General features: G+C 28.7%; 1 protein-coding gene across 1 annotated transcript in view; it reads right to left on the reverse strand.

Moving 5' to 3' along the window:
- LOC123293087 (ATP-binding cassette sub-family G member 1-like) overlaps window positions 1-25,025 on the reverse strand; it is a 92,194-nt gene that overhangs the window by 12,142 nt on the left and 55,027 nt on the right. Inside the window, exons 2-3 of the mRNA XM_044873837.1 lie at window positions 19,129-19,246; window positions 7,029-7,218 (exon numbers count right to left, since the gene is read on the reverse strand). Coding sequence (XP_044729772.1) covers window positions 7,029-7,218; window positions 19,129-19,246 — 308 coding nt within the window. The remainder of the gene's footprint in view (window positions 1-7,028; window positions 7,219-19,128; window positions 19,247-25,025) is intronic.

A 25,025-nucleotide genomic window follows, 5' to 3' on the forward strand; every position in this document is an offset into this window, starting at 1 on the left:
CTATTATAATTTTACACACAAAATAGAGATCATTTTAGCTTATATATAAAGGGGATAATTTTACCCCTAACGACATATTTGAATTTCGTCATAAAACTGACTTTAAAATTTATTATACGCCTATGAAAATGTGTTACAATATTATTAAAAGTCAACAAATGCCAAGAGTAAAAACAGCCAGCCGGCAAAAACTAATACAAAAAAAGAAGATTTGCGTTGAAATTTGTCTTACCATAAATCATAAGCAGTGAAATTAATATTTTTGCTACGAAACACAAATTACCTTATACCACCATAAGTCTTTGTTGAACGATTAATTTGATCGCGCGGAAACCATCTATCGATAAATATACTAGAAGGCTTTAATGGTTAATGGTTAACTTAAAATAACGAGGGATCATTTTACTCTGAGGGATAATTATAGATCACTTTCCCCTATATTATAATTACTGTCATGGAATCATCGTTAAATAAACGAATTTTGAATCAGTTTGCGCAATCAATCAGATGACGACCGATAACCAATTCAGTATCTAAGTAGAACCACTTTTACTCAGATCATATTCTTAAAAGTTAATTAATTAATTTCTTTTTAAATATTTAATTAATTATACACACTTATTTAATAATTATAAATTAATTAAGAGTAATCATACTATAAGCGGCATTGAAATGTGTAATAAATCTGAAATGCTTTTTGATTAATTAATTAATTTGAGAATATCGTACTTGTCAAGAGTTTACCGTTTTATATGATTAATGGATGCAGTTAAGCGTGACGAATCATCCTTGATTTTTTAGATGGAGTGCCTCCAATTTTTATAAATAGTCATGCTTGTGCATTTATAAAATTAACAAACAAACAAAATTTAAAAAACTAACCCAACCCATAAAAATCAATTTTATATAGTAGATATCTTTTAAAAGATATTTATTCTTTACACCCCCTTCCCCCCAATGGTGCGCGGTGGTTAAAACTAAAAAGTTCCGCTTAAAACCATATAGACCTTTTTTAAAAATAATTTTCTGAAGCCAAAACGAAAAACTGCCAGTTAATACACCCAGAAAACAATTATATCCAAAAAATGATAAATTTTCCGTTTTTTGCAAAAATATGGGTAAAGGAGTCATTTACGGGTCATCATACATAATACGGGTATGTAACCCATGAAATCGAAAGATAATAAAAAATGCTTCAATTTAAAAAATCCGTATATAACCCCGTAGGACACAATCGTATAAACTGGCATCCATTTAAAAAAAAATCATTAAATTTAAAATTTTGGTCGAACTATTTGTCGGATTTTAACTGAAAGTTGTAAGTATTCAAACCTATTGTTTGGTAATAGTTTCATTAAAATCAGTCAAATATTTTTCAAGTTACAGTCAAATGAACTGTTTAACCATATGTATTTGAAAAGCGGTGCCTTCAAGTAGATCTACGATAACAAACTTAAACTGGTTTTCAGAAGGGGTTCAAAACATAATATATGGATATAAAGAACAAATATATGAATTTAAACAAACCATTGTATGAACAACAATACAATGTATGAACGAATTGTCTAATAAAAAACCCACTCTCTTAATGGGCTAGCCATTCCATAGTATGAAAGACATATTTCTTCTTATCATCGTTAATGATTTTTCCGATAGAAATATTTAAATATTACCATATTTTCAAATATAATGTTACTATAAATATAAAATTATCTACTGGTCAAGTAAAAACTCTTATTTGTCTGCCGGAACATATCAGTGGATGATTTTTCTCTTTTTTTTCGTTGAAAGTAATCACGTTGGATTGCATTCATTAATCATTTAAACGGTATATAAATGATATGATATTCTAAGATTAATTAATTAATTGCAAAATCTTTCTGTAAATTTATACATTTCAATGCCGGTGTTAAAAAATAAAATAAATTAAAAAATTCTTGAATTGATTGGTTATATGTGTGTTCTAATAATTTACACTTTAAAAATAATAAAATTTTTTAACTTTTGAGAGTATGAAATATATGCACAAGAGTACGGTTCGAGCAATTTGTATAAAATATGTACCTATATTAATATATATCTACTGTGTTAATTTTTTATAGTATAGCAACTTATTTATTTTAAAGTAAATTTTTAAGAAACTTTACTTTTACTTTTCAAAACTTTAACAAAACCTTAATTATTAATTTTCAAATTAAAATTCAAAATTTTACTTTTGTTCTAAATGCCTCTCTCTGTAACTTAAAAGTAGACCTACGTACTATGAACGTAAACATAATTGTTTCCAGTTACAAAGTAATTAGGGCTTATTTTAAGCTTTTTTTTTCATAAAAATTTTCAAAAAAATTATAAATTATGATATTTTTTCTTCGACCTTAATTTGTCAACTTTTTTTTACTTTAATAAAAAAAAATTACTGATATGTCCAGATAATCTTTTGTTTTTGCGCGTTTTGATTGCAGTGGTGTAGCGAGCCTAACTTGCACCCGGGATACAATACCTTTATCCCCTTGCCCCTGATCTATCCCTTGCCTTCCTCACTAGTGTCTTTTTTTGATTGTTCTACAAGGAGAAACATTGACCTTACGTAAGAATCATCACTCGATTTATAATTGTCAGATTCAAAAAAGCTCTCGTAAACAACATATATACAATCTTAGCAAGTGTTTATGACATAAAAAAAAATTTTAAACAAAAGAAAACCGGCTTCAAAAGAAAAACTTTTCCTAAACAAATTATTATGCACTAAAAATTGAAAAAAATAACGATAATATAATGTAGTTAAAATTATTTTTCCCAAATTTTATTTATTTTTGTCCCGAATAATATCTGTAACTTTTGTAAAAGAAGTAACAAAGTTGCGAAACAATCGGTAGATATGCTTATTGAAATTCTCATCTCATCATATGGTCATGCGACAATTGATAACTTTAAATAGAACTACGATAGTAAGAATAAACTGTATCTTATCAGTTGGATTGAATAAATAAAAGGATATTAAGAAACCATAGTAACTTACAACAATATGGTGCCTTACATAGGTATCAAGACTCGTTTTGTCATTAAGTCGTTATAGATTAAACATGATCTCGGTTATATTTACCATTCACATTTTTGTTGATTGATTCATTGAAGAACATTTGTGTGATACATCATAATAGAAAGGTAAATGAATGAAACCATTAAAATATACTTAAAGAATATTAAGTATAAAAAATATTTATTTTATTGCTAATCACAATTATTAGTAAGGTACTTTTATTTAAATTGATACTTGTTTATCTTTTAATGTTATTTAATTGCGTCAGGTGATTAGAAATATTAAATAATAAAAATAATAAACAAAAAAGTACAATCTGATGCAGCCGATTCACATGTTTTGTGCAAATGTTATACTAATTGTTATTATTTATTTTAATTATTTTAAGTGGTTTTATGTTTTTGTTTCAAATTGATCGTTAATTCTGCTTGATCATTGATAGATGATTAACAAAACGTGTTATTTGCTTTGTTGTACGCTTTTATTTTGAAGGATTATTTGTAAAAGACAGTGAGGTTTAGGTTAGGTTGTATTGGTTGTCCACGAAGGCCACACTTAGGCTATAGGACCCATTGTGATACCACACTTAGGCTAAAGGATCCATGTGTTTTAGCACAGCCATTAATTTAATTAATACACGCTACCGTAGGCATTTCGCGAACGGTATTGGTTACGCTTTAACCAACTGAGCTACTAGAGTTGACAGTCAGTGAGTTTTGAAACGAAGCAAATTTTCTATGGTTCCTTTTGCCTTACTTTTTAAGTATTGATAAACTAAACAAACTTTTTATTATAAATATTATCGAAGATATTAAATGAGAACTCGAAATTTCGAAATAAATTTCGATTTTTACTCCAATTTCTTAGATCAGTTTTTTGTATTTTATAAATACGTATTTCGACTACCAAGTAGTCATCATCAGTATGAATTAGCTAATCGTAATTACTCTTATTATGTGTGTTACTTGTTACTAATTTGGTGGCGGACTGCACGTGGTGCAGTCCGTCAACAGAAGCTACCATAATTTCAATAGAAGCTACTCTACTATACTTTCCTATGTGGAAGACAATAAAATAACACCAAAATATTGGGCATAAGTACAACTTCAAATGTTTTTCGGCAAAAGGAAAATGGCACTTTTCTGTAAAGCACATCCAAAATTTGAACAATCAAAAGAAGTAGATATTTATAATGTGCCATTTGATAACAGCATAGTCTCTCATCTGTTATGAATGTTCCAAAGAAATTTTGTATATTTATAAAATAAAATTTTACGCTTTGTAAATATTCTTTATAAAACTTTGTTGCAGTAGATGGACACATTGGCACAAAACATGATTCAAAACGGCTTTTTTCGGAATACTAATAGTGCTGTTATGATCACCTAATGTCGATGGATAGTCCATTTAAAATTTTTCCAAAAAATATCTATATGTAAAAGCAAGAGACGAACAAGTACGGCCAGTGACAGACAGGAATGACGTCATCGGAACTATAGATTCGATTTCGCGTGAAAATTTAAACTGTCAATTTAAAACGGCATTTTTTCCGATAAATTAGAATGTTGTAAGTTTTTAATATATTTGTAGTCTATTGTTCATGGAATTCTTTAAAATGAAAAAAAAAATAAATATTGGATCTTCTTTATAGGATTGCCATATCATATTTTAAACACTTATTTTATAGAATATTACAGGTTGATTTTATGGAATATTATATAGGCAGCGCAACCAAAGTTAAAAAGGGCTCTATTGAAAGAACGTACGTTCGTTCAACATATTTTTTGTTAAAATTCAGTGAAAAACGAATTCAGTGAAAATACAGGCGTTGTGCGTAGTTTTAATGCTTGGACCTGTGTCCATGTTCCAATTGGTTAAATTCTAGTTTCGACATACCCTACTATCGTTTAGTATTACTATTTATTAGAAACACTCTTTAATTTTAAAATGTGTATTTGAAAAAATCTTTAAGATTGTCATCAAAGCAATTACGGCCATGGTCATTAGTACTCTTAAAGACGCCTCTAAGATGTTTTTGAAAACATATCTCTGTAACAATTTTATGATTGTCATTTTTACATAATCCAAGTATAAAAAAAATAAACAATCTAAGTTCAATAAGTGTAGATAAATCTTTTTACATGTACAGAAATGACATATTTAATTGGTATTTAAGAGTACGTTAGTAATTTTGTGCGAACTCTTATTAATTACTTGACCTTTGTTCAAATGTGCCCACATTTTTGTTTTGAAGTATTAACATATTAGTTAATATTTAAAAAATTTTTGTGATTTAAAATATGTTGACTTTTGTTTAAATGTACCCGCACTTCTGTTTTGAAGTATTTAGGTACATGCAAGATATTTTTTTTATTAAAATTTTTAGGATTTAAAGTATTTATTTATATTATGGATGGATATTGACGAGTGTCCACTACGATAAGATTTTAAATATAATTAAAAACAATAATTTATAATTTTTATCATCGATTATTACTATCAAGGACGTACATTCATGAGACTTGTCAATAGACAAATAAAAAAATATTATGATAATATATACAAGTTTAAATGATTTGAGACAAAAATAAATGTTATCGAATTAATTTCGTTGAATTTGAAAAGTGGCTTTATTCAAGGTTTAACATGAGACTAAATAAAAAATATAAATTAATATTTCTCAAAAATAATATCGATAACCGTGCTTGAAACTTTTACCAATTAACAATTATTTAAACTTTCAGCAGAATTCTTAAATTTTCAGAATAAAAATTTTTCAATTTTCTATTATTTTAAAATTATTTAAAACTTACATACTATTGCCCTAGGAACGAACATTTTTGTTTGTTTACACCCCCTTATTCTCTTAAAAAACAATCACTCAGATTTTAATATTATGATCTATTTATTTCCAATCATGGATGCTAATAATTATACATGAACAGAAAGGGCTCGTGATTTTTTTGAAAAACCATAAGAAAATTAGTGTCCCTACTATGGGCAAAATTTATTTTCTAGAGTAATTTTGACCCAAAAAATACAAAAATCGGATTCATTTTACAACTGAGGAAATAGTTTTTGAAAATATCGTCCAAAATCGCTCCAGATATTACAATATCTCAATAATAATTATGAAAAAAATTTTATCAGAAAGTTCTTCACTTAAAAAACAAATTTTAATATGGTTAATCGTACCATTTTCAACCCCTTTATATTTTTGGAGAAAACGGACATCAAAGTTTGCTCCCTCACGGGCCAACAGTGATGCTTACAAAAAACTGTTTCAAACAAACTTGCTTATTTTTTTATAAGGAATATTTTCTACTCTTAAACTTTTGTTCTATCTCTTACGGTTTCCAAGATGGGTCCTGAGACCCAAGACCGAATTGACCTATGTTGTTCATGTAGGAACTAAACCTAACTTTGTACGCCTTGAACACTTTTTCAATTTCAGCTTGATATCTCTTTTCGTTTTCGAAAAGACGGACAACGGAAAATGGAATCTTTAGGTGATTTTATGGTGGTGATTTTTAGGTAATTATTTTACTTTTGGTATCATCTATATCAAAATTTTGTTCATAGCATCAATATTTTTAAGCTATACAAACTTGGCGCTAAGCTTAGTATACCTTGATATATATTTCATATATATAGGGTATAAAAATACTGTTATCCAATAAATTTCGTTGAATTTTAAGTTTAAAAAGTGACAAAAAGCAAGGGTGTACAAGTGAATAAATGGTCGAATTGAAATTTCTCAAAAACTACTTCGACAATTATAATTGAAACTCATAATTTTTTTCCACAACGCACTTAGCAAAACAGGGTGGGAATGAACGTTCTAAAATTAAAGAGTTCTTAAATTGTGTAAAAATTTTCATAACTGAAGGTACGTTCTAATAATTTTTTTAAGTGGGAAAACTATAAATAGTGAATTTCAATAAAGTAAAAAATAAATTGACAATAAGCATACTAAAACAAAACTTACTGTTGCTAATTTTTCACTTAAGGTGTATTGATCACCTAATTTTAAATCAGCTGCAATACACATGGCCTCATGTACTGTTAAATGTGGTTGAAGTAAATCCTCTTGCATAATATATGTGGATAATTTATTGAATTGTTTTAAATCACGTCGGCATCCATTTGTTTGAATGATGCCAGTAACACCTGCCGATCTGTAATCAATCGGAAAAATAAAAATTAACTACGGGGAAAATTTAATACTTTATTTTACAATCTAGATTAGATTTAATTTATGTTAAAAACAATTGCTTTGTATTTTCCTCGTAACTATTCTCAAATTTACACGGATTAAATAAAAAAAAGAAATTCATATAATTATGATGGAAGCGTTAGAGACATTCAATTTATAAATAAATAAACGTGTTCAATGAATGTATTTGCGCTTCCACCAAAAACATAACACAGTATTTCTGTATGAAAATTCCTTTAGAAAGCAAGAAAAATATAAAATAACCATGGTAACAAATAGGTACACGAACGCAAAGACTTCAAATTTCAACAGCGGTTTTTTAAGACAGTCAAAATTAATCGGGAAAATTCCATTATAATTCCCAGTAGTTGGTGTGTTGTTGGTTTTTTTGCAGAAGAAATTCTTTTCGCTGCATTTGGTGCCGTTAAGTAAAACTGAAATGTATGGTCATAAATAATGAAAAATTGCTGTATTTTTTGCTATATTGCTGCAATTCAGCAATGTATTTCTGTATTTTTTTTTCATACCTAAATGAAGTATTTTTTGTAACATTGTTAATATTCTGAAGGTATTAAAAAACGAATGAGACAAAAAATTCTAAAATTAGTATGTTATTGCAAAAAATAGCGGTATTTCTTTCTGAATATGTTTGATTTTTTTACAGACCCCAATTAAAAGTATAACCTATCATTATCTAACACATATCTTCCAATTTTAAAAAAATAGTTTACAGAAGGTCAATGAATTGTTTATTGTGTGATAATAGTTATTTAAACAGAGATTTCGTAACTTCGTTCTTGATAAAAAATATCCACTTCCTTATTAGAGCTTTTTAAAATTGCATTAGAAAGACTTTGTTAAAATAAGGATTTAGGATAAACGGACAATCAAATATAATATTGATCAACAGAAACAACAGTTTCTGAAAACATTAATTTTCGCTATTTAATAGCTGCATGGAATAGAAAACAAAGAAAATTATGCATATTTTCTGATATACTTCATCAATAACTTTAAGTGTTAATGAGAACAGATCGGTTATTCAAAATAAATAGGTCTCTAAGTTAAAAATATTTCGAGCATCATTCTGTGAAAAGAATAAGCAATGATATATATATAAATTTTCAAATCCTTGAAGGAGGTGAAAATTAGTAAAAACTAACATTTGGATTTGTTTAAATGCTCTCTAGTTTTATCGAAATTTTGAAACGATATAAGTAAATTTTCGTCTCCACCAGCAGTAACTTTTAAATTGACATAAGAATAGGGTATTCTACTATTTTTGAAAAAGTACTTCAAAATGTTCATTTAGCTAATAAAAAGCCAGAAAAAATTTATTTCGGAAAAATACACACGCTTTCTTGCCTAAAACTTAAATTAAATTTTAAACCTTTTTTAAACTGTCAAAAACGCGGGCATCCAATTTGATGACGTAATATGGGTATCACTATTTGAAATAACACAAATAACTTTGACAGATATATTCATAGACATCTGATTATAATATAAATATGAATACTTATTATCTATGTATATATTATACTCAGCTGTCTACACTGAACTAACTGATGGTCTATGGTTCATACCGACATGACATCACATCAGGGTTCGCCCGCGTTTTAGGCCACGTGATATACAGTTTAAAAATTACGATTTTTAATTTTAATATTATACAAGAAAAATATGCTTTTATGTAATGACTCAAAATCAGAATATTAAAGTATATTTTTACATAAATTTTAACTTATTTCAAATTGCATAATTTATTTTTGACTAACGATAATACCCTATTCTATTTTAAAATTTAATATAAAATAAATTCTAAATATATTTAATTTTAGTTTAATTTCAGAACTTGGTATTATGATGCTCAATCTTTAATCAGCATTTCATTACCTTCGCAAAGCAGATGGTAATCTGCTTAATTATCATAACTTTACTAATTATACTTGATTAACGATGTGTGTACGTATCTATTAGGTGAAAAAATATTTTATATAGAATTAGTTTATTCAGAATTTCATATACAAGAATATATTATATACTAGTAAAGTATTTTTGACGGATGACCTTTGCGCCATTTCGTGTTTTATTTTTTGTAAAAAGTGGTTTGGCAGAAATAATAGGAGAGCTGGTAGGTAGGTTTAGGCAGGTGTTTAAAGGATTCTGAAAATTCGTTAAATACCTTTCCCATAATATCCTACTACAAAAAGACCAAAAATATCTTTAAGGCCACTCGTAATTTTTTTTTTTAAATAAACTTAAAAATATTGAAAAATGAAGAAAATAAACAAATTTGCGAGGAATTTTTACCCTGCAAAAGTACTTTGCTAATAATTACACAAAATATGTTTGAGGCATCCTAAAAAAGACAGTCATTTTGGTGGGATTTTTTACCTGCCAGGTGATCAAGAAAATTACAAGAAAAGTAGATTTGCAAGTATATTGTAGGGTTACAATCCCTTGCAAATGGCCTGACTTGGTTATTATCTTCTTAGTTATTAAAAGTTGCCTCAAAAATATTTTGTGTAACGTAAAATTTTATATGTTGGATAATTTAGGGGTTCTAAAAATATCGCTATTCCCTTAGCTAGGTTTGCATTTTTGTATTAGGATATTATGGGAGAGATATCAGAGATCTGACAATTTTCAGAATGCCTCAAACACCTACCCAAAAATGTCTATCATCTCTCGGGTTAAAACGTCATTTGACAAGTGGAATTAAAAAATTATTTAATTTTCAATAAAATGAGTAAACAACGATCGAATCGAAAGTGTTGTGTTGTTAATTATAAAAACACACCCATTAATAATCCAGAATTGCAATTTTATCGTTTTCCTTGATATTCTTATGAATTAGCGACAAACCAAAACCACAAAATAAAACACGAAATGGCGTTCGACTTTACTAGCGCATTTAAGCCATTATGTAATTTAAAAAAAAAAAAAAGAAGAATTAACTAAGATCATAAACAGTTTATTCATTTTCAAATGTGCATTTTTTTGGCGTTGGGCTAGATATATCACTTAGGGAATTTTAAAGTGTTCTACACAGGGCCCCCGTAAGGGCTACTGGTGCCTATGTGCAAAAAAGTATTTTGGCGCCCCTTAAGGCATTTTGAATTATCTTTTTTTTTATGGTAGGTAAGTGCTTGAAATAAAGCAAAAAACGGAACTTTTAAAGTCATATTTATTTGTAGACTAAAATATCAAAATGAAATAATAACAATAAATTCTTTTTCACATAAATTTTAAAGGATTTACTTAATCAACGGGGTACAGGCACGTTGTTCATAAATACTAGAAAATAACCCAAAACTAAAAATTACATTTTTTTAGGAACAAATAACAAAAATATTGCCTCATGTCTACATACACAACGTGTTAATGAGAAAGCGCCGTGTGTACTTATACCCAATTCTATTTAATTTCTCAACTTCTGTTTTAAAATTATTTTTGTTTTTTTTTCAAATTTTTTTTTTGGGCCCATGCTTTTGGCGCCCCAAAAGGATAGCGCCCGTGTGCATTGCACACTTTGCACATATGGTAGCGAGGGCCCTGGGACTACATTAACACATTTTTTATTGAAGTAGGTACTCAATTATTTTATATTATTATGAAGTATGAGGTTAGTGGACCTGAGAGGTTAGTTGATTCAACCTTGGTTTTCATTCTACTGGAATGTAATTTTGCATAAATGCTCTAAAACAACTTTTAAAAACTATTATCAAATTGATACCTGCAATTGAATTGGCGGTGGGAGAAAAAATGCACTCGTATTTAATCACTTTATTATTTATAGAAAAATTAATTTTTGAAATGGAACTGTTTATTTTCAATGTATAATATGAATAATTATAGAAGTAATGTTTTCTTTTCGAAAATTCGAACGGTTTTGAGAAGGGTGTTATAACATGCTTTCCTAACAAGTTGGGATGTTCCTAACAAACATTGAGATGTTCCTAACAAGTTAAGTTAGATATTTTTTACAAGCTTTTATTTAACTTAAAATGTAGGTATATGTATTATGTATGTCCGGAATCTTGCAACTCAATTTTGATGCAGTTATCGTCAACCGATTTAGCTGGATAATTGGCGTTCTAATTTTCCCATCGCTTCCACCATATATATAGGAGACTTTCTATAGATATAGATAGTCACTCATCACGATATCTCTGGAACTATAAGACCTAGAGACTTGAAATTTGGGAGGAATATTCCTTTTGCCAAGTAGAGGTCAGCTAAGAACGGATTTTACGAAATTCCACCCACAAGGGGGGTTGCGGGGGTGTTCATGAATAAAAAATTCATATTTTTCAATTATGGCTTTTAATAGTTCAAAACTTGGTCAGAATGTTTTAAATTACATTTAGAAATTTTTTTAACCTTCGGAGGGTAGAATGGTGTAGCGAGAAAATGGGAAGGAAATATCGAATATTTACAAATATACCTAAGTGGGGTATCAAATAAAAGAGCATGACGTGTACATTACAAAACTGTTATCCAACGCAAGGAAATGTGGTGGGAGGGGTGCAAGTGGGGATGTTGCCCAGCAAAGCGGGTAGTTTCCAGCTAGTATAATATATTTTTACAAGCTTTTTTTAGTCTTAAATTAAAAATTCATTTTAAGGGGCAAGCTTTTATTTTACTAAAAAATAGAAAATAATTTTTTCTATGAGTCACTCTATAAAAGCGTGAGGCGCTCAATATCAAGAATGAATCGAAAAATAAGTAGACATGTGGAGTGAATGAAGCCTCCCAATTCGTTTTTGATAATTTAAATTGAGAGCCTCAAGCTTTTACAAATAGTCGTGTATGAGCAACTGATAGAAAGAATTATTCCCTACTTTTTAGTACAATATGTATGTCAAAAAACATTTGAAATACAACACAACCCTTAAATAGTAGCAATAGGGTGACAGTTCAATGCCGCAATTACATCTGTTGTGCTGCTTTTTTTAGCCTACGTGTGCCCCCACACGAGACCTCTTTGACCAAAAACAAAAAAAAAATAACATTTTCGGAGGAAACCACTAGGCTGTCTAAATGGTATACTGTGTAGTGGCAATGTATAATGAGAAGGTTGATATTGTAAAAAGATTCATACTTTTTTACTATTTGTTAATATGCATTCCTTTGAGGTGGAATCCAGACATTCATGATAAAATGCTATAATTAAATACAATAAGTTTAAAAGTGTAAAACCGGAACGCTACAAATTAAGGATTTGTATCCAACAAATGAGGAAATCCCAAATGGATTGGAATTTAAAAAATAAGATAGTTTACAAGCGTGTTAATATAGAAAACTAGAAGGTAATTACATTTTAAATATTTCAACGATCTCTTACCACAATTAATAAATAATTAATATCAAATCTAATTGACTTTTAAATATCAATACTAAATTTATAAATAATTTATTATTTTTTACGCAATACGTATTAATAAACTTTAAATTAAAAAATAATATATTTCTGCAAATACATATGTCAAGGTACACATGTTACAGATTATATGAGTGGTAGTACATTTACATCGACATAGAAATTGAAAAATTCCTTAAAAAATCATTTGACACAAAACAAATAATTTTTTACAAATAACCTGTATTTATGGTTCTGTAGCAAAATAATGTGATCCTGTTAAACTGTATTATCTAATGTAAGATAATCTAATTTGCAATAGTTGCTATACCATTGAATAAATAAACTAAATTATAACTGTATAAATGTATATCCTATGATATACATTAAGGGAATTCAATATAGGTAATAGATAAATTTAATAATGGATCATAAGACGTAGGTTTTATTTTTAAAGATATCCATTGGCACACGCCCAATGTCCTTTGTTTTATTAACTTTGAAAATTTCGTAATGAACGCCCGGAAGTTTGTAATTAAGCATAGAAGTTTGAGTTTTCCGAAAACTGCTATAAAACAAAGTAAACACTGAAAACAATTTCTACCGCTTACCAAATAACTTCCATAACGGCCGCACAAATCTTACACAATACTGACAGACATTTCCCTCTTCCCCTCTGCAGTTATCTGCCACCAGTCTGCAGTTTTCTGCCATTATTTTTCCATAAAAGTACACTTTGTAACAGAAAATTTGAATTTGGGTTTATCCAATTAGAATCTCCTTTTTTCTTTCAACCCCACCCCCTTCCAAAACCCCCAAAAATTTTAGTTTGCCACAATTTTCCCGGCTTATAAAAAATGAATTTTTATATTCTATCTCGAAAATGGCCGCTCTGCCATATATACATGTCCTATGAGAGAAAATGTTCAACACCGACTCAAGAGTTTATTTACTACGAGGCAGAAAGTTAGGATTCATGGATTTTTTTTACGTGCCATATCCTAGAGTATAACAGACAGCTGCTTTGTGTTTAGTTTGTCATTTCATAATGAATAGACTTACGAATTTGAGTTGAATTAATTAATATAATTGTTGAAATTTCACCTGTCTTTTTCGGTGAACCTGTTTATTGGCCCGCAAAACCGTACGGTCTCAACGTATTAGTTTAGTCTTTGGGGATATGTTAAGTAACTTGTCTACGCCGATAAACCAGAAACGAATTGTTAATGAAATACGACTCAAAGAAAAGTGAGTGAAAATTGGACATCCAGACATCTACGCGCCAGCCATGGAGGACACATGACCGAAATCATATTCAAATATTAATGTTATAAAATTAGCTCTGCAGTAAAGCCAGTTTTATTGATATTAAAAATATTATACTTTGTTTTATTTTAATTAAAAGTTGTGAACAATACCCGTTATTTAGAATCTAAATGAACGACATGGAAAAAGCAAGACTGTCCATTCAGTTATTAAAAGGAATATATGCAAGTGAAAACAAACAATTAACTGAGTTAATTGTTGAAATACCATGTATAGACAGTGTTGATTAAGGAATCGTTTGTTTTTTCACCCCGTGTAAGTAAAGATAGCCACTCTTAGATAGCCAGGCAATAGGATTACATGCATGTGACACACACATGACTGATATTCCCATATAATACATACTATACAATGTACGCTTAATTTGCGCTTTCATGGGTAAACAGTGACCTATAGGGCTCATTTACGAACTCGACCTCACTTTTTACGTAACTAGCGCGCTGTTTCAGCTTGATATCCTTTTTCGTTTTTCAGTAAACTTGTTGTCAGGTAGACAGACGGACAACCGAAAATGGACTAATAAGATGATTTTATGACAACCTATACCAAAATTTTTATGTAGCATCAATATTATTAAGCGTTACAAACTCGGGGCTAAACTTAGTATATCTTGATATTTAATATATACATGGTATAAAAATGAATGCATTTTATATTGGCCTTTAGTCATAAATTTACCAAAAACGACTAAATTTTGCACGGAAAATTTTCTCGGTATTAAAACTTTTCAGGAAATTTTTTTAATAATTGTTACTTTTATACATTGCATAGACTTAATTTCTATTTCGCGCTAGATACTTTTTATTGTTTTAAATTAACATATAGCTGTTCATCTTAGTAAAGAGCCTGTGATTTATAAGTTAATTACTTGAAAATTTACCATTGCGCACATTAAAGGTTTATCATTCCCGTTGTTCACTCTTTGTATTCATGTTTGCTCGAAAATCTTTACAAAATTTAAGAACCGTTTTTGTAAAAACTCTATGCATGGTTGAATTTCATTTACTATGAGCACGCACGAAAATATATGTTAATTCTAGGCACGTAAGTTCAAAATATCTCAGCTCTATTCATTTTGACAAAAAAGATAATTTTTGCACCATATCACTTCATGCAAAACGTTTCAGTAAATTTTAGACACGAGTCTTTATTTTGTAAGGACAACCATCCTTGAAACGAGTATTTAAATTTTATCAGTTAATACATACTTCAACAAACCACCAAAATACAAAAATTTGACTAATTTTCAGTACTAAAAAAAATGCAAATAAAGGTCAAACAGTTTCTTTAAATGTCAAAGTAAGAAAACGGTTATCACGTCCTTTCGTACAAGACAACAATTAAACGCAGGTATTGCTTTTACATAAATTAATAATTATTGTATTTATTTTAAGTCAATAAGACGACGGGGTTATCGTAAATGCTCGTTAAGAAGGACGGTCGTCGAAGAAGCGAAGCAAATGGGCTCCACTTGATTTAGTAAAGTGCAATATCAAAATTAAGTAAAATGAAAGCAACTGCCAATGTCCCTTACTGCATAAGCAGGCGATAGAACTACATTCCGCAAAAGTAAAAAAGCGACACTTTTTTCCGTTAAAAATACAAAATATTTGCAGACATATAACTCTGTTATCCTTGGTCTATTTGGGCTTTACTTGGGATCATTTTAAGGGTAAAAAAATAAATTTAGAATATGTGCTACTACTTTTAATTGTGGACTTTTATTCTATAGATAATTAAGTCTATACTCCAATTTTATTTGCATAATTTCTTACATCCATCAAGATTAAATTAACATTAGTTAACATTTTAATTAGTTAAAAAATATAATAAACACGTGGATGTTTGTAGAAAAAAACGAGATTTTAATATTTTCCTCCCGGCATACACAAAGCTTTTGGTATTGAAATCGTCTTGTTGTTTTTTTAAGAGGTTCACATGTTTCAGTTGGAAACATTCTTTTGTTCAAAATTCAAGATCATTTGTAAAAGGGAAACAAAATTAGTTTTGCTTTTCCTTTTTTTCTTAGAACAATTTAAAGAGCATAACAGTTTTCATAAAATAGGTTTTTTTATTATTTTATACACCATCTTGAAATTTTTATTTTGCTATGACAACACTCAGAGCCTTGGAGCCACATCTTCAAGTTCACTACTTTATCTTGAAATAAGGCCGAAAAGGAAGGATAAAAAGTTACATCACTACTAATATTGTTTATTTTTAACAAAAAAAAAAAACAAATGTTGCTAAAAAGCGGCCTTAAATAAAATTAAAAAAAAAATTAAATATTGTGTATTTTTTTCTGTGGAGTTTATTTATTAATCACGTTCTGTATGAAGTAGGTTTTTAATTTTTTTCAATAAGCGCAAAAAATTGATTATGGCCGAAGTATACAAAAAAATTGTTAAGTAATCTATGAAGAAAAAGTTTGTGGAGCGTTTATAGTAAATAATTTTTCTTCTTTTATTAAGGCTGTTCTGTTATGTTCACATTTTTGGATGGCGTGAAACTTTATAAATTTTTTAAGATCTTCTTAATCTACCTGCCCTGGGTAGGAGAAAATAAAAGTACCCAGAGCAAGTGGAATATGAATACCCATAACATATCTAAATTGATAGAGTAAAAGATATAATCGCAGTGCTTGAAAATTAATTGAAACTTTATGCAATCTTATATTGAAAACCGCTTTTCTTTATAACTTTTTTTCAATCAATCAATATTTTACAGGATTCTTAAAATAAAGTTTCACGCCAATCATAGAATCATTTCACAGCAATGAAAAATGTGTAAGTACATAACACCTATAATAAATCATGAAAATGAATGAGGCATCTTCTGTGTTCATTTTAAAAGACTGGTTATTTAAACATCGAATTTTTTGACAAAAACAAAACCGATTTCAAAAGAAAAACTTTTCCAAGACATATTAAAATGCACTAAAAAATAAGAAAATAACAATAATATAATGCAGTTAAAATTATTATTATTTTTTTTTTTTGGAGTCGGTGTCAGCTAAGAAAACAACTCTGACAGATCAGTTGGCTTGGCTGACACCGACTCCAAAAATAGCAATAATTTTAACATAATTACATTATATTATCGTTATTTTCTTACTTTTTAGTGCATATTAATATGTTTTGGAAAAGTTTTTCTTTTGAAGTCGGTTTTCTTTTTGTTAAAAGTTATTTTTATTTTGTGAATTTTAGTGAATCTGAATTACAATAACCAATTTGTCACTAAAAAAAGAATAATCGAAATCGATTGAGTTATTCGTTCTCTTGTCGTGCATACTTAATGCAAATTTAATACGTTTATGGTTTTCTCATGGATGTCGTTGTCAAAACTGGACCAAAATGAAATGAGACCCCACGGAAAGCACCAGATTTCAAATAGATAAAGAATTATCAAAATCGGTTTACCCAGTCGAAAGTTCCTCCTCCTTTTTTGTTAAGTCGGTTAAAAAGAAAAATTAAAATACGTAAAACCGAACATTCAATAATGAAATAAATTTAAAATTCTTATTCAAGAGATTATGGCACAGAATTTAATTTATCTGATTCTTAATTTATCATTTATGACGCATTTATTACGTTCTTCTTACCTATTTGATTATTTAAATTTTATCCATACACACAAATAAAAATATAAGATATTCAAATATTTTGATTGAAAGTGAAAGTTTTAAATAATAACATTTTCAAGTTCGTATACAAAAAAATCTTTAAAATTAATATTTAAAAATATTATGATTTAGTCTAGAACATGCTGACCCGCGAGTAAACAGATTATTATATGAAATTGTGAAATATTACTTTTATATTTACTAAAAACGTCATTACATAATATATTGAAAATGTAGTGTTTTTCCTTGCATCATTTTTTGGGAATGTGCAAAACTCTCTTACGTTCGAAAATTATAAATTTTTGTGTACTTGACTGCTGTTAATGAGTTGAAATCTTCCGAAGTTTTTTTTTTTAATGTTTGAGTGAAATGTTTCCATCGGATTTGCTAGAACGATTATTATTATGTATGAAAATTCGGTATATTTAAGGTTATCCAATCACTATCCTCGTGCTTACTAAAATGTTACCATGGTAATAAAGCTTAATAACATTTTTGGGATAGTGGTATAAGAAGTACATTAAATCGTTTAACATAAATTTTTAGTCATTTCATTTTATAAACGGATACGATAGTTTGTAAATTTTTTTTATCTAGAGCACTTTCGATTCTATACGAAAATTTTGCCTGGTTTTTCTAACGTTACTAATTAAAATGAACCGAAGTGTGATAATTTTGGTACGGTAATTTTTTGTTTGAGTATTATAGTTTTTCAAAACGATTTGGAAATATTTTTAGGAATTCAATATACAGTCAAACCTGGTTAAGCGAGAGTTTTAGGGAACACAATCTCGCTTACAAAGGTTTCTTACTAACCCGAGTTTCTCGCTAATGCAGGTACATGGGTAACGTTTCTCTCTTATAGAGGTACGCAGCAATAACAAGTCACAGCAAGTACGAATGTAGTAAATATGTCTCCTAAATAATATAAATAAACAAAGCTCGACTATCGCTTATAGAGGTATAGATAAGTAGCAGTCTCACTTACGGAGGTCCATGAGCTTAAAAAGACTCTCTCTTACAAAGGTTTCTGTTTCTCGCTAATAGAGGTTTTGGCAGCTTAAAATGACGGGTCCTGGCTATTACTCTCACTTACAGAGTTTTCTCACTTACCCAGGTTTGACTGTATAATTATTTTCACTATTGTAAATTTCGAATAAGATGCTATGAGCCGTACCAGGTGAAAATTTAACATCTAAGCAAAAATTTCTTTACGATAAATATTTTTGAGGAAAACTTTGCGTAAATACCCACATGACCAGGTCCAAATTAAAGACTATTATTAAATTTTTAAATTTTTGGTATGAATTAATCATTAAATAAAATATTTTTTATGTACTAAATATAAGATTATTTAAAAAAAAAAAAAAAAAAAAAAAAAAAACGATAAAAATTATATTTGCATGAACTGTTATGATTATAGACAAAAAGGTCTAATTAAAGTAATCTTATATGAACCAAAAAAATAAAAACATGTGCTAGTTTAAAAACGTGATTTAGAGGAACGTGAAATATATTTTGATTAAAATAAAAAAATATGTAAAAAATTGATAACTTACACATATCCTGCTAATATATTCATTAAACTACTTTTACCGGCCCCAGACGGACCCATTAAAGCAGTTAATTCACCAGCACGAAAACATCCATTCACTTTATTTAACACTAGCTTTTTATCTGTAAAAAAAGAAAAATTAAAATTAACTTATTAAAAAAATAAATAAGTAGCTGAAATTTATGTGAAATGTTGAAATTTAAAGACAAATTTAAAAATTGAGAAACTGCATTTTCAGCTGATTTATTATTTACAGTTCTAGACTTATAATGTACCTAATGTCAATGAATTTTGAAGGTTTGGTAATAATGTTCTGTTGTTATTTAATTGAAGATCGAGGACCTCCAATTTATGATGACCTTGTACAATTTACAAGTATTGTAAGAGTAATAAGTTTTTGCTCTTTTTACACAAATCTCTATAATCTAAGATTCCTGAATTTATTTTCGAATCATTTTATTTGCATTTTTGAATATTTTTTATTGAAGAACTTCAATAGCGAAACTCAACTCAGGAATAATTCCCTAGTACGCAGTTAGGTACACTTTGCAAATTAATTTCAAAATTTTAGGTGTATAATATACACATTTTCTTTTTTTGTAGATAATCAAAAACTGTAATGATCTCGATCTTAAATCAAAGATAGATGTGCATTTAAGAATAATCGAATTTCTAAATTTTTGATACTAGATAGATTTGTTTTTCTACTCATTTTCTTCACTTGTAAGTTACCGAAAAATTAATTGATCTCAAATTTCGACAGATAAAAACAAGCAAAAACAATGGAATAGTATCAAAAATTTAGAATTTCGATTATCTTTAAATGCACATCGACCTTTAATTTAAAATTGAGAGCATTGCAGTTTTTGATTATCTACAAAAAAAAAAAAAAAGAAAATGTGTATTTTATACGTTTAAAAAATTTGAAATTAAATTGAAATATTTTTAGAGATTAGATATTTTTGGATTGAGTTAGATAGAGAATTCTTTGTAAGGAGTTCGTTAATCTTTTTATGGGCATTTGAAATAAACTTAAAAAAGTACATAATCATTAAATTTGATTGAAAAAAAAAGAAGATATTACTCTAAGCAGAGTCGAGGCTAAAAATATAAAATAAAAACTAAGATTGATTTGTCTTAGGTCAGACACCTTTCAAATTGTCTTTATTATCATTCAGTTAATGAAAGTAATAATTTTAAACTTCAAATCTATAATACAAAATATAAAAATTACTTATATGGAATTTTCCTCAAAGTATCCGATCCTTTTGCAAATTCAATTTGTGTTTTAGGTCAGAAACCTTTACTAAAAATTTATCTTTTTTCAGTAATAGTCAGGTCACTGCCATTTCTAACTTTTTTAAAGCAATAAGATTATTAAATCATTTTAATTTTGCAACTACTTTAAACCGATTTACTTTTATTTAATAATTTGTATACTCTCATTTAGAACTTTCAATTATTTATCTAATTGCAATAATTTTACTGAATTCTACTTAAATCAAGAGTTTCACCTCACTTAACATATAAAGTAGCCCCAATCCACAAAAAGAAAATTTATTGCGCAGGAGCTACGTTAGCTGAGTGAATTCCCTCAGAGATTGAAAAAATAACACATTTTTCTTAAAATTAAAAAATTTCTTAATTGCATTTTTAGTTTTTTAAGAATTTTTACTTCAAAAACTAAGCGCCTAGAGAAAAAAATCACACGAGTACTTTCTTGCTTAAAACTGATCAATAATTACAAACATATTTTTTATTATGAAAAAATTCAAAATTTTGTATTTTGTTTATTGTGAGTTATACCGTATATTTTTTTGGTACCAATTCTACGTGAATCAAATGGCATTACTAAATATATAAATACCGTCTGGGGAAGGAAGGGAAAAAAAATTAACGAGCGAAGCTTGGCCTAGCAAATATTACTCTACTTTGTACCAACTAGGCATTGATATAGAAAACTATGGTTACTTAAAGCGAAAAGGGGTGAAAAAATTACCCCCTCCTCAACCGAATTTTTGTACTTTATTTGCGTTTAAAAAAGTTCGCCTCTATATAAATGGATTAAACCGTGGTCTAAAGCCTCAAATCGGACCGTCAACAAGATTTGGGTTGGCGGTTAAGTGCGGTAAAAATCCTACTTTAGTATAATAGAACAACAGGTAAATATTTGAAATCCTATGAAGGATTAATATTTGTATTTCCAATCAAAAATTTTAATCGAAGCCCGGACCTTTTGGTGGGGAATGCTCAATCCTCGTAAGTCTCTCCTTAATAACGTGTATGTAATTTAAATAAATACATGAATATACTTCATACGGCCGATGATTCATACGACCACATCATTTCAAAATCATTAAAAACTAAAAATATATTTCAAACAAATGATAAAAATAAACAAAACAATTAAAAAAAGTAATGAATTTATGGGAAATTTGAGGTTTGATGTTTCAGCTACAGTGACCAAGGACACAATAATATCATTCGTCTATTGGTCGAATTATATGCATATTTATTATACCCTGTGCATTTGAAATATATATCAAAGCATACTATACTAATTTTAGTCCCAAGTTTGTTACGCTTAGAAATATTGATGATACTTACAAAATTTTGGTGTAGGTGTTCATAAAATCACCTTATTAGCTCATATGCGTTTGTCCGCCAGTCTGTTCGTCAACATGATAATTCAAAAACAAAAAGTGATATCAAGCTGAAATTTTTATAGCTTACTCAGGACATTAAAAGTGAGTTTGTAAACCGTTAGAGATAGAACAAAAGATTTAATGTAAAAAATATTTGTTATAAAAAAATAAACAACTTTTGTTTGAAACAATTTTCGTACATTGTTTACTCGTGAGGGCACAAATTAGAACAATACTTTGTCCTTATTTTTAAATTAAATAAAGATTGACATAAAAAGCAAGTTTAAATAATCACTTATTTTAATTACAATCAAATTAAAGAATCAATGATTACTCGTTCCAACATCTGTGAGAAATCATTTTAATTAACAAAGCAAATTGTCTTAAGTAGAACGAAAAATTTGTTTAGAAAAACAAAAATGTAAGGTAATTTTTCTCAAACTGGTACAACGATCTTAAATATATATCTCTATATTTGTGATTTTAATAAATCGTTCTATGAGTTCTAATAGTCAAATTTTTAATTGAATTAAACATTTATTTATTAACCGAACTGTTAAATCTAACATACATAATCATTTAGATTGCGTGAGATAATCTCAAATAATTATAAATGCTTGTTAAAGCCGCTTTAAAAAGTAAAAAATAACTTAAAAAATAAATTAGAGTTATTATCTCAGTGGCATCGTAACCCCTAAACGGTCGAACCGCCTTGATTAAGAACATTTTATAGCTAAGTTCCAAAAATCGGTTTACAAGGAATAAATCGCATTTGTCGGGAATTTTTTAAATTTTGTAAATTTCACTTGTAAGTGTATCTGATTCTATTTTCATACCAACCACGGCCTCCTAGACATATTTAGTAGTCTTTTAAAGTTCGTGTATTTAATTCCTTAATAGGGTAAAAAAGAGACGACCATTGTTATTATGAATAAGACAGTCATTCCGTTCTTCATGTTTATTGTATTCGATTGTATATAAAATCATTGAGTGGAAAAACAATTTAAAGAAAAAATCATTGTATAAATGAAAAAGATTTTCCATTCGTATTCCATGATATTTTCTTAAATAACAACATATACGTTACAGTCAAAACTCTTAAAACTGGTCAAAAGTTCTTATTTAAGTACTAAAGTATTACTTTTTCTAGTGTGTAGGGAAATTTTCAATGAATTGAACCTTGACGATAACGTGTCTTTGAACAACATTCGTGGGTAAGGTATGTTGTCACTTGAGGTTCGCTGACGATATAATATTAATGGAAGAAGATCCCAAGAAACGGGAGCAAATGATTCAATTACTTGAGATGAAAAGTAGAGAGGTCGGCCCAGAAATGAACCCTAGTAGAACAAAACTGATCACGATGGTAGACATAAAAAAAGATGATATTAGTTTTGAATATGTTCAGCAGTATACTTATCTAGGACAAATAATTGCTTCCACTGACATGATATCCAAGGAAGTCGACAAACGAATAGCAAATGGTTGGAGAAAGTTCTGGTCACTTAAGGAAATAATGAAGAGCAAAACACTAAGCAGTAGAATTAGAAGAAACACGATGACACGTGATTCTTTCTTGCAGGACGTATGGGTGTGAGTCTTGGGCTCTCACTGAAAAGCTTCGCCTGAAGCTAGTAAGATGCCAACGAGCTATGGAGAGAAGTATGTCTGGAGTAAAGCTCAAAGACAGAATCAGACAATTTGAAATAAGTAACAGAACAAAAGTAACCGATATACTACCGCATTGATCACCAAAAATGGGGTTGGACCGGCCATATGCTACGGTGTAATAAAAATAAGTGGAGCAAACAAGTTACTTTATGGTACCCAAGAGACAGTAAAAGAAGGCATGGTCGCCCAATAAGAAGATGGGAAGACGAAATACGCGTCACTTTGGGACCTTATTGGACAAGGGTTGCAGGTGACAGAACACAGATAGATTCTCTAAGTACCACTTGTATTCCAAATCCTTAACCGAGTCACATTATGAGTGATATTCGGGAGGCATTTGATCTTTTTGTATCAGATGCCGGCTATCATACCTATGGTTTTCCATTAAGTTTGCACGAGGTTAATACCGGGATAATTTCTAACAAAGTCAGCCATAGCTGCATACCTTCCCCTTCCTTATCTCTATCCCTTTTAATGACATGTTCTGTACAACATTATATTGTTTAAAAAAAGAATGAATAAATTGAATTGAATTGAATTAGGTTGAATTAGTAATAATAGTTAATTTTAAATACTTTGATTCAATTTAAAATCGAAAATTACTTTATTTTATAAGTCGTTTAGAGTTAATAGTTTTGACTGTAATATAATATTTCCAAGTTATTACATATCATTACATAATATTGTAATATAATAATATTACATAAATTTTATTTTTATTTGTGATGTTTCTATAAAAAAAATAAAAATTTTATGTATTTCCTTTCTTTATACTAAACAAAAGAATTTTAATTTTTATTAATTAATATTTGAAGGTAAAACCATTTTCGAATATTTATTTATTTACATAAATTTTTATGAATGTTACCAGGTCTTAAGTAAATACGCCAAAGTGTATATGTAACTTCTATATAATTAAGATAAGCGATAAGCGAGTTCTTACAACAAGTACCAATTTTTGTTTTTTAATATTTCTTGGACAAATACAAACAGATGAGTTGTCTATAATTAGATTTATATAGCGATACAAGTTAATCTCTTATGTTAGTTATTGATTTGTTGTAACAAGCCTTTGTTGTTGGTTTGGTGAAATTTTGGTGTTGGTGAAGGAAAATTAATTCTAAAAAACGACAGTTGAGTCTTGGTAATCCAAACCTTCGATAATCCGAAATGTCTGGTAATTGAAACACTTTTCGTACTGTTCAATATACCTGCTCTTCTGTTCCCTATAGACAAGCCTGTTCTATACGATCACAGTAATCCGAAACATCTTGGTTTTTATTGAACTCGGATTATCGAAAATCTACTGTATGTACTGTTCTGGTATAATAGTGACATCGCCCTACATATACATCATCGCTATGTTTTACGCAATATCATAACACCTATATCATATGGTCAATACTTGTTATCAACAGTGCACCTGTAGAATCACCATTTAAATAATTTGTATAGAAATAAGTACGAAAAATAATCTTTCGATAGTAAAATAAACCTTATAAAACCGAAACTAGATCTTACTGGTTATAATATATCTTCATTTATGTAGTAGGTTGTACATAGATGTCAAAACCACGATAAAAAT

The sequence above is a fragment of the Chrysoperla carnea genome, chromosome 1, assembly GCF_905475395.1.
Source record: "Chrysoperla carnea chromosome 1, inChrCarn1.1, whole genome shotgun sequence".
NCBI classification, from domain to species: Eukaryota; Metazoa; Arthropoda; class Insecta; order Neuroptera; family Chrysopidae; genus Chrysoperla; species Chrysoperla carnea.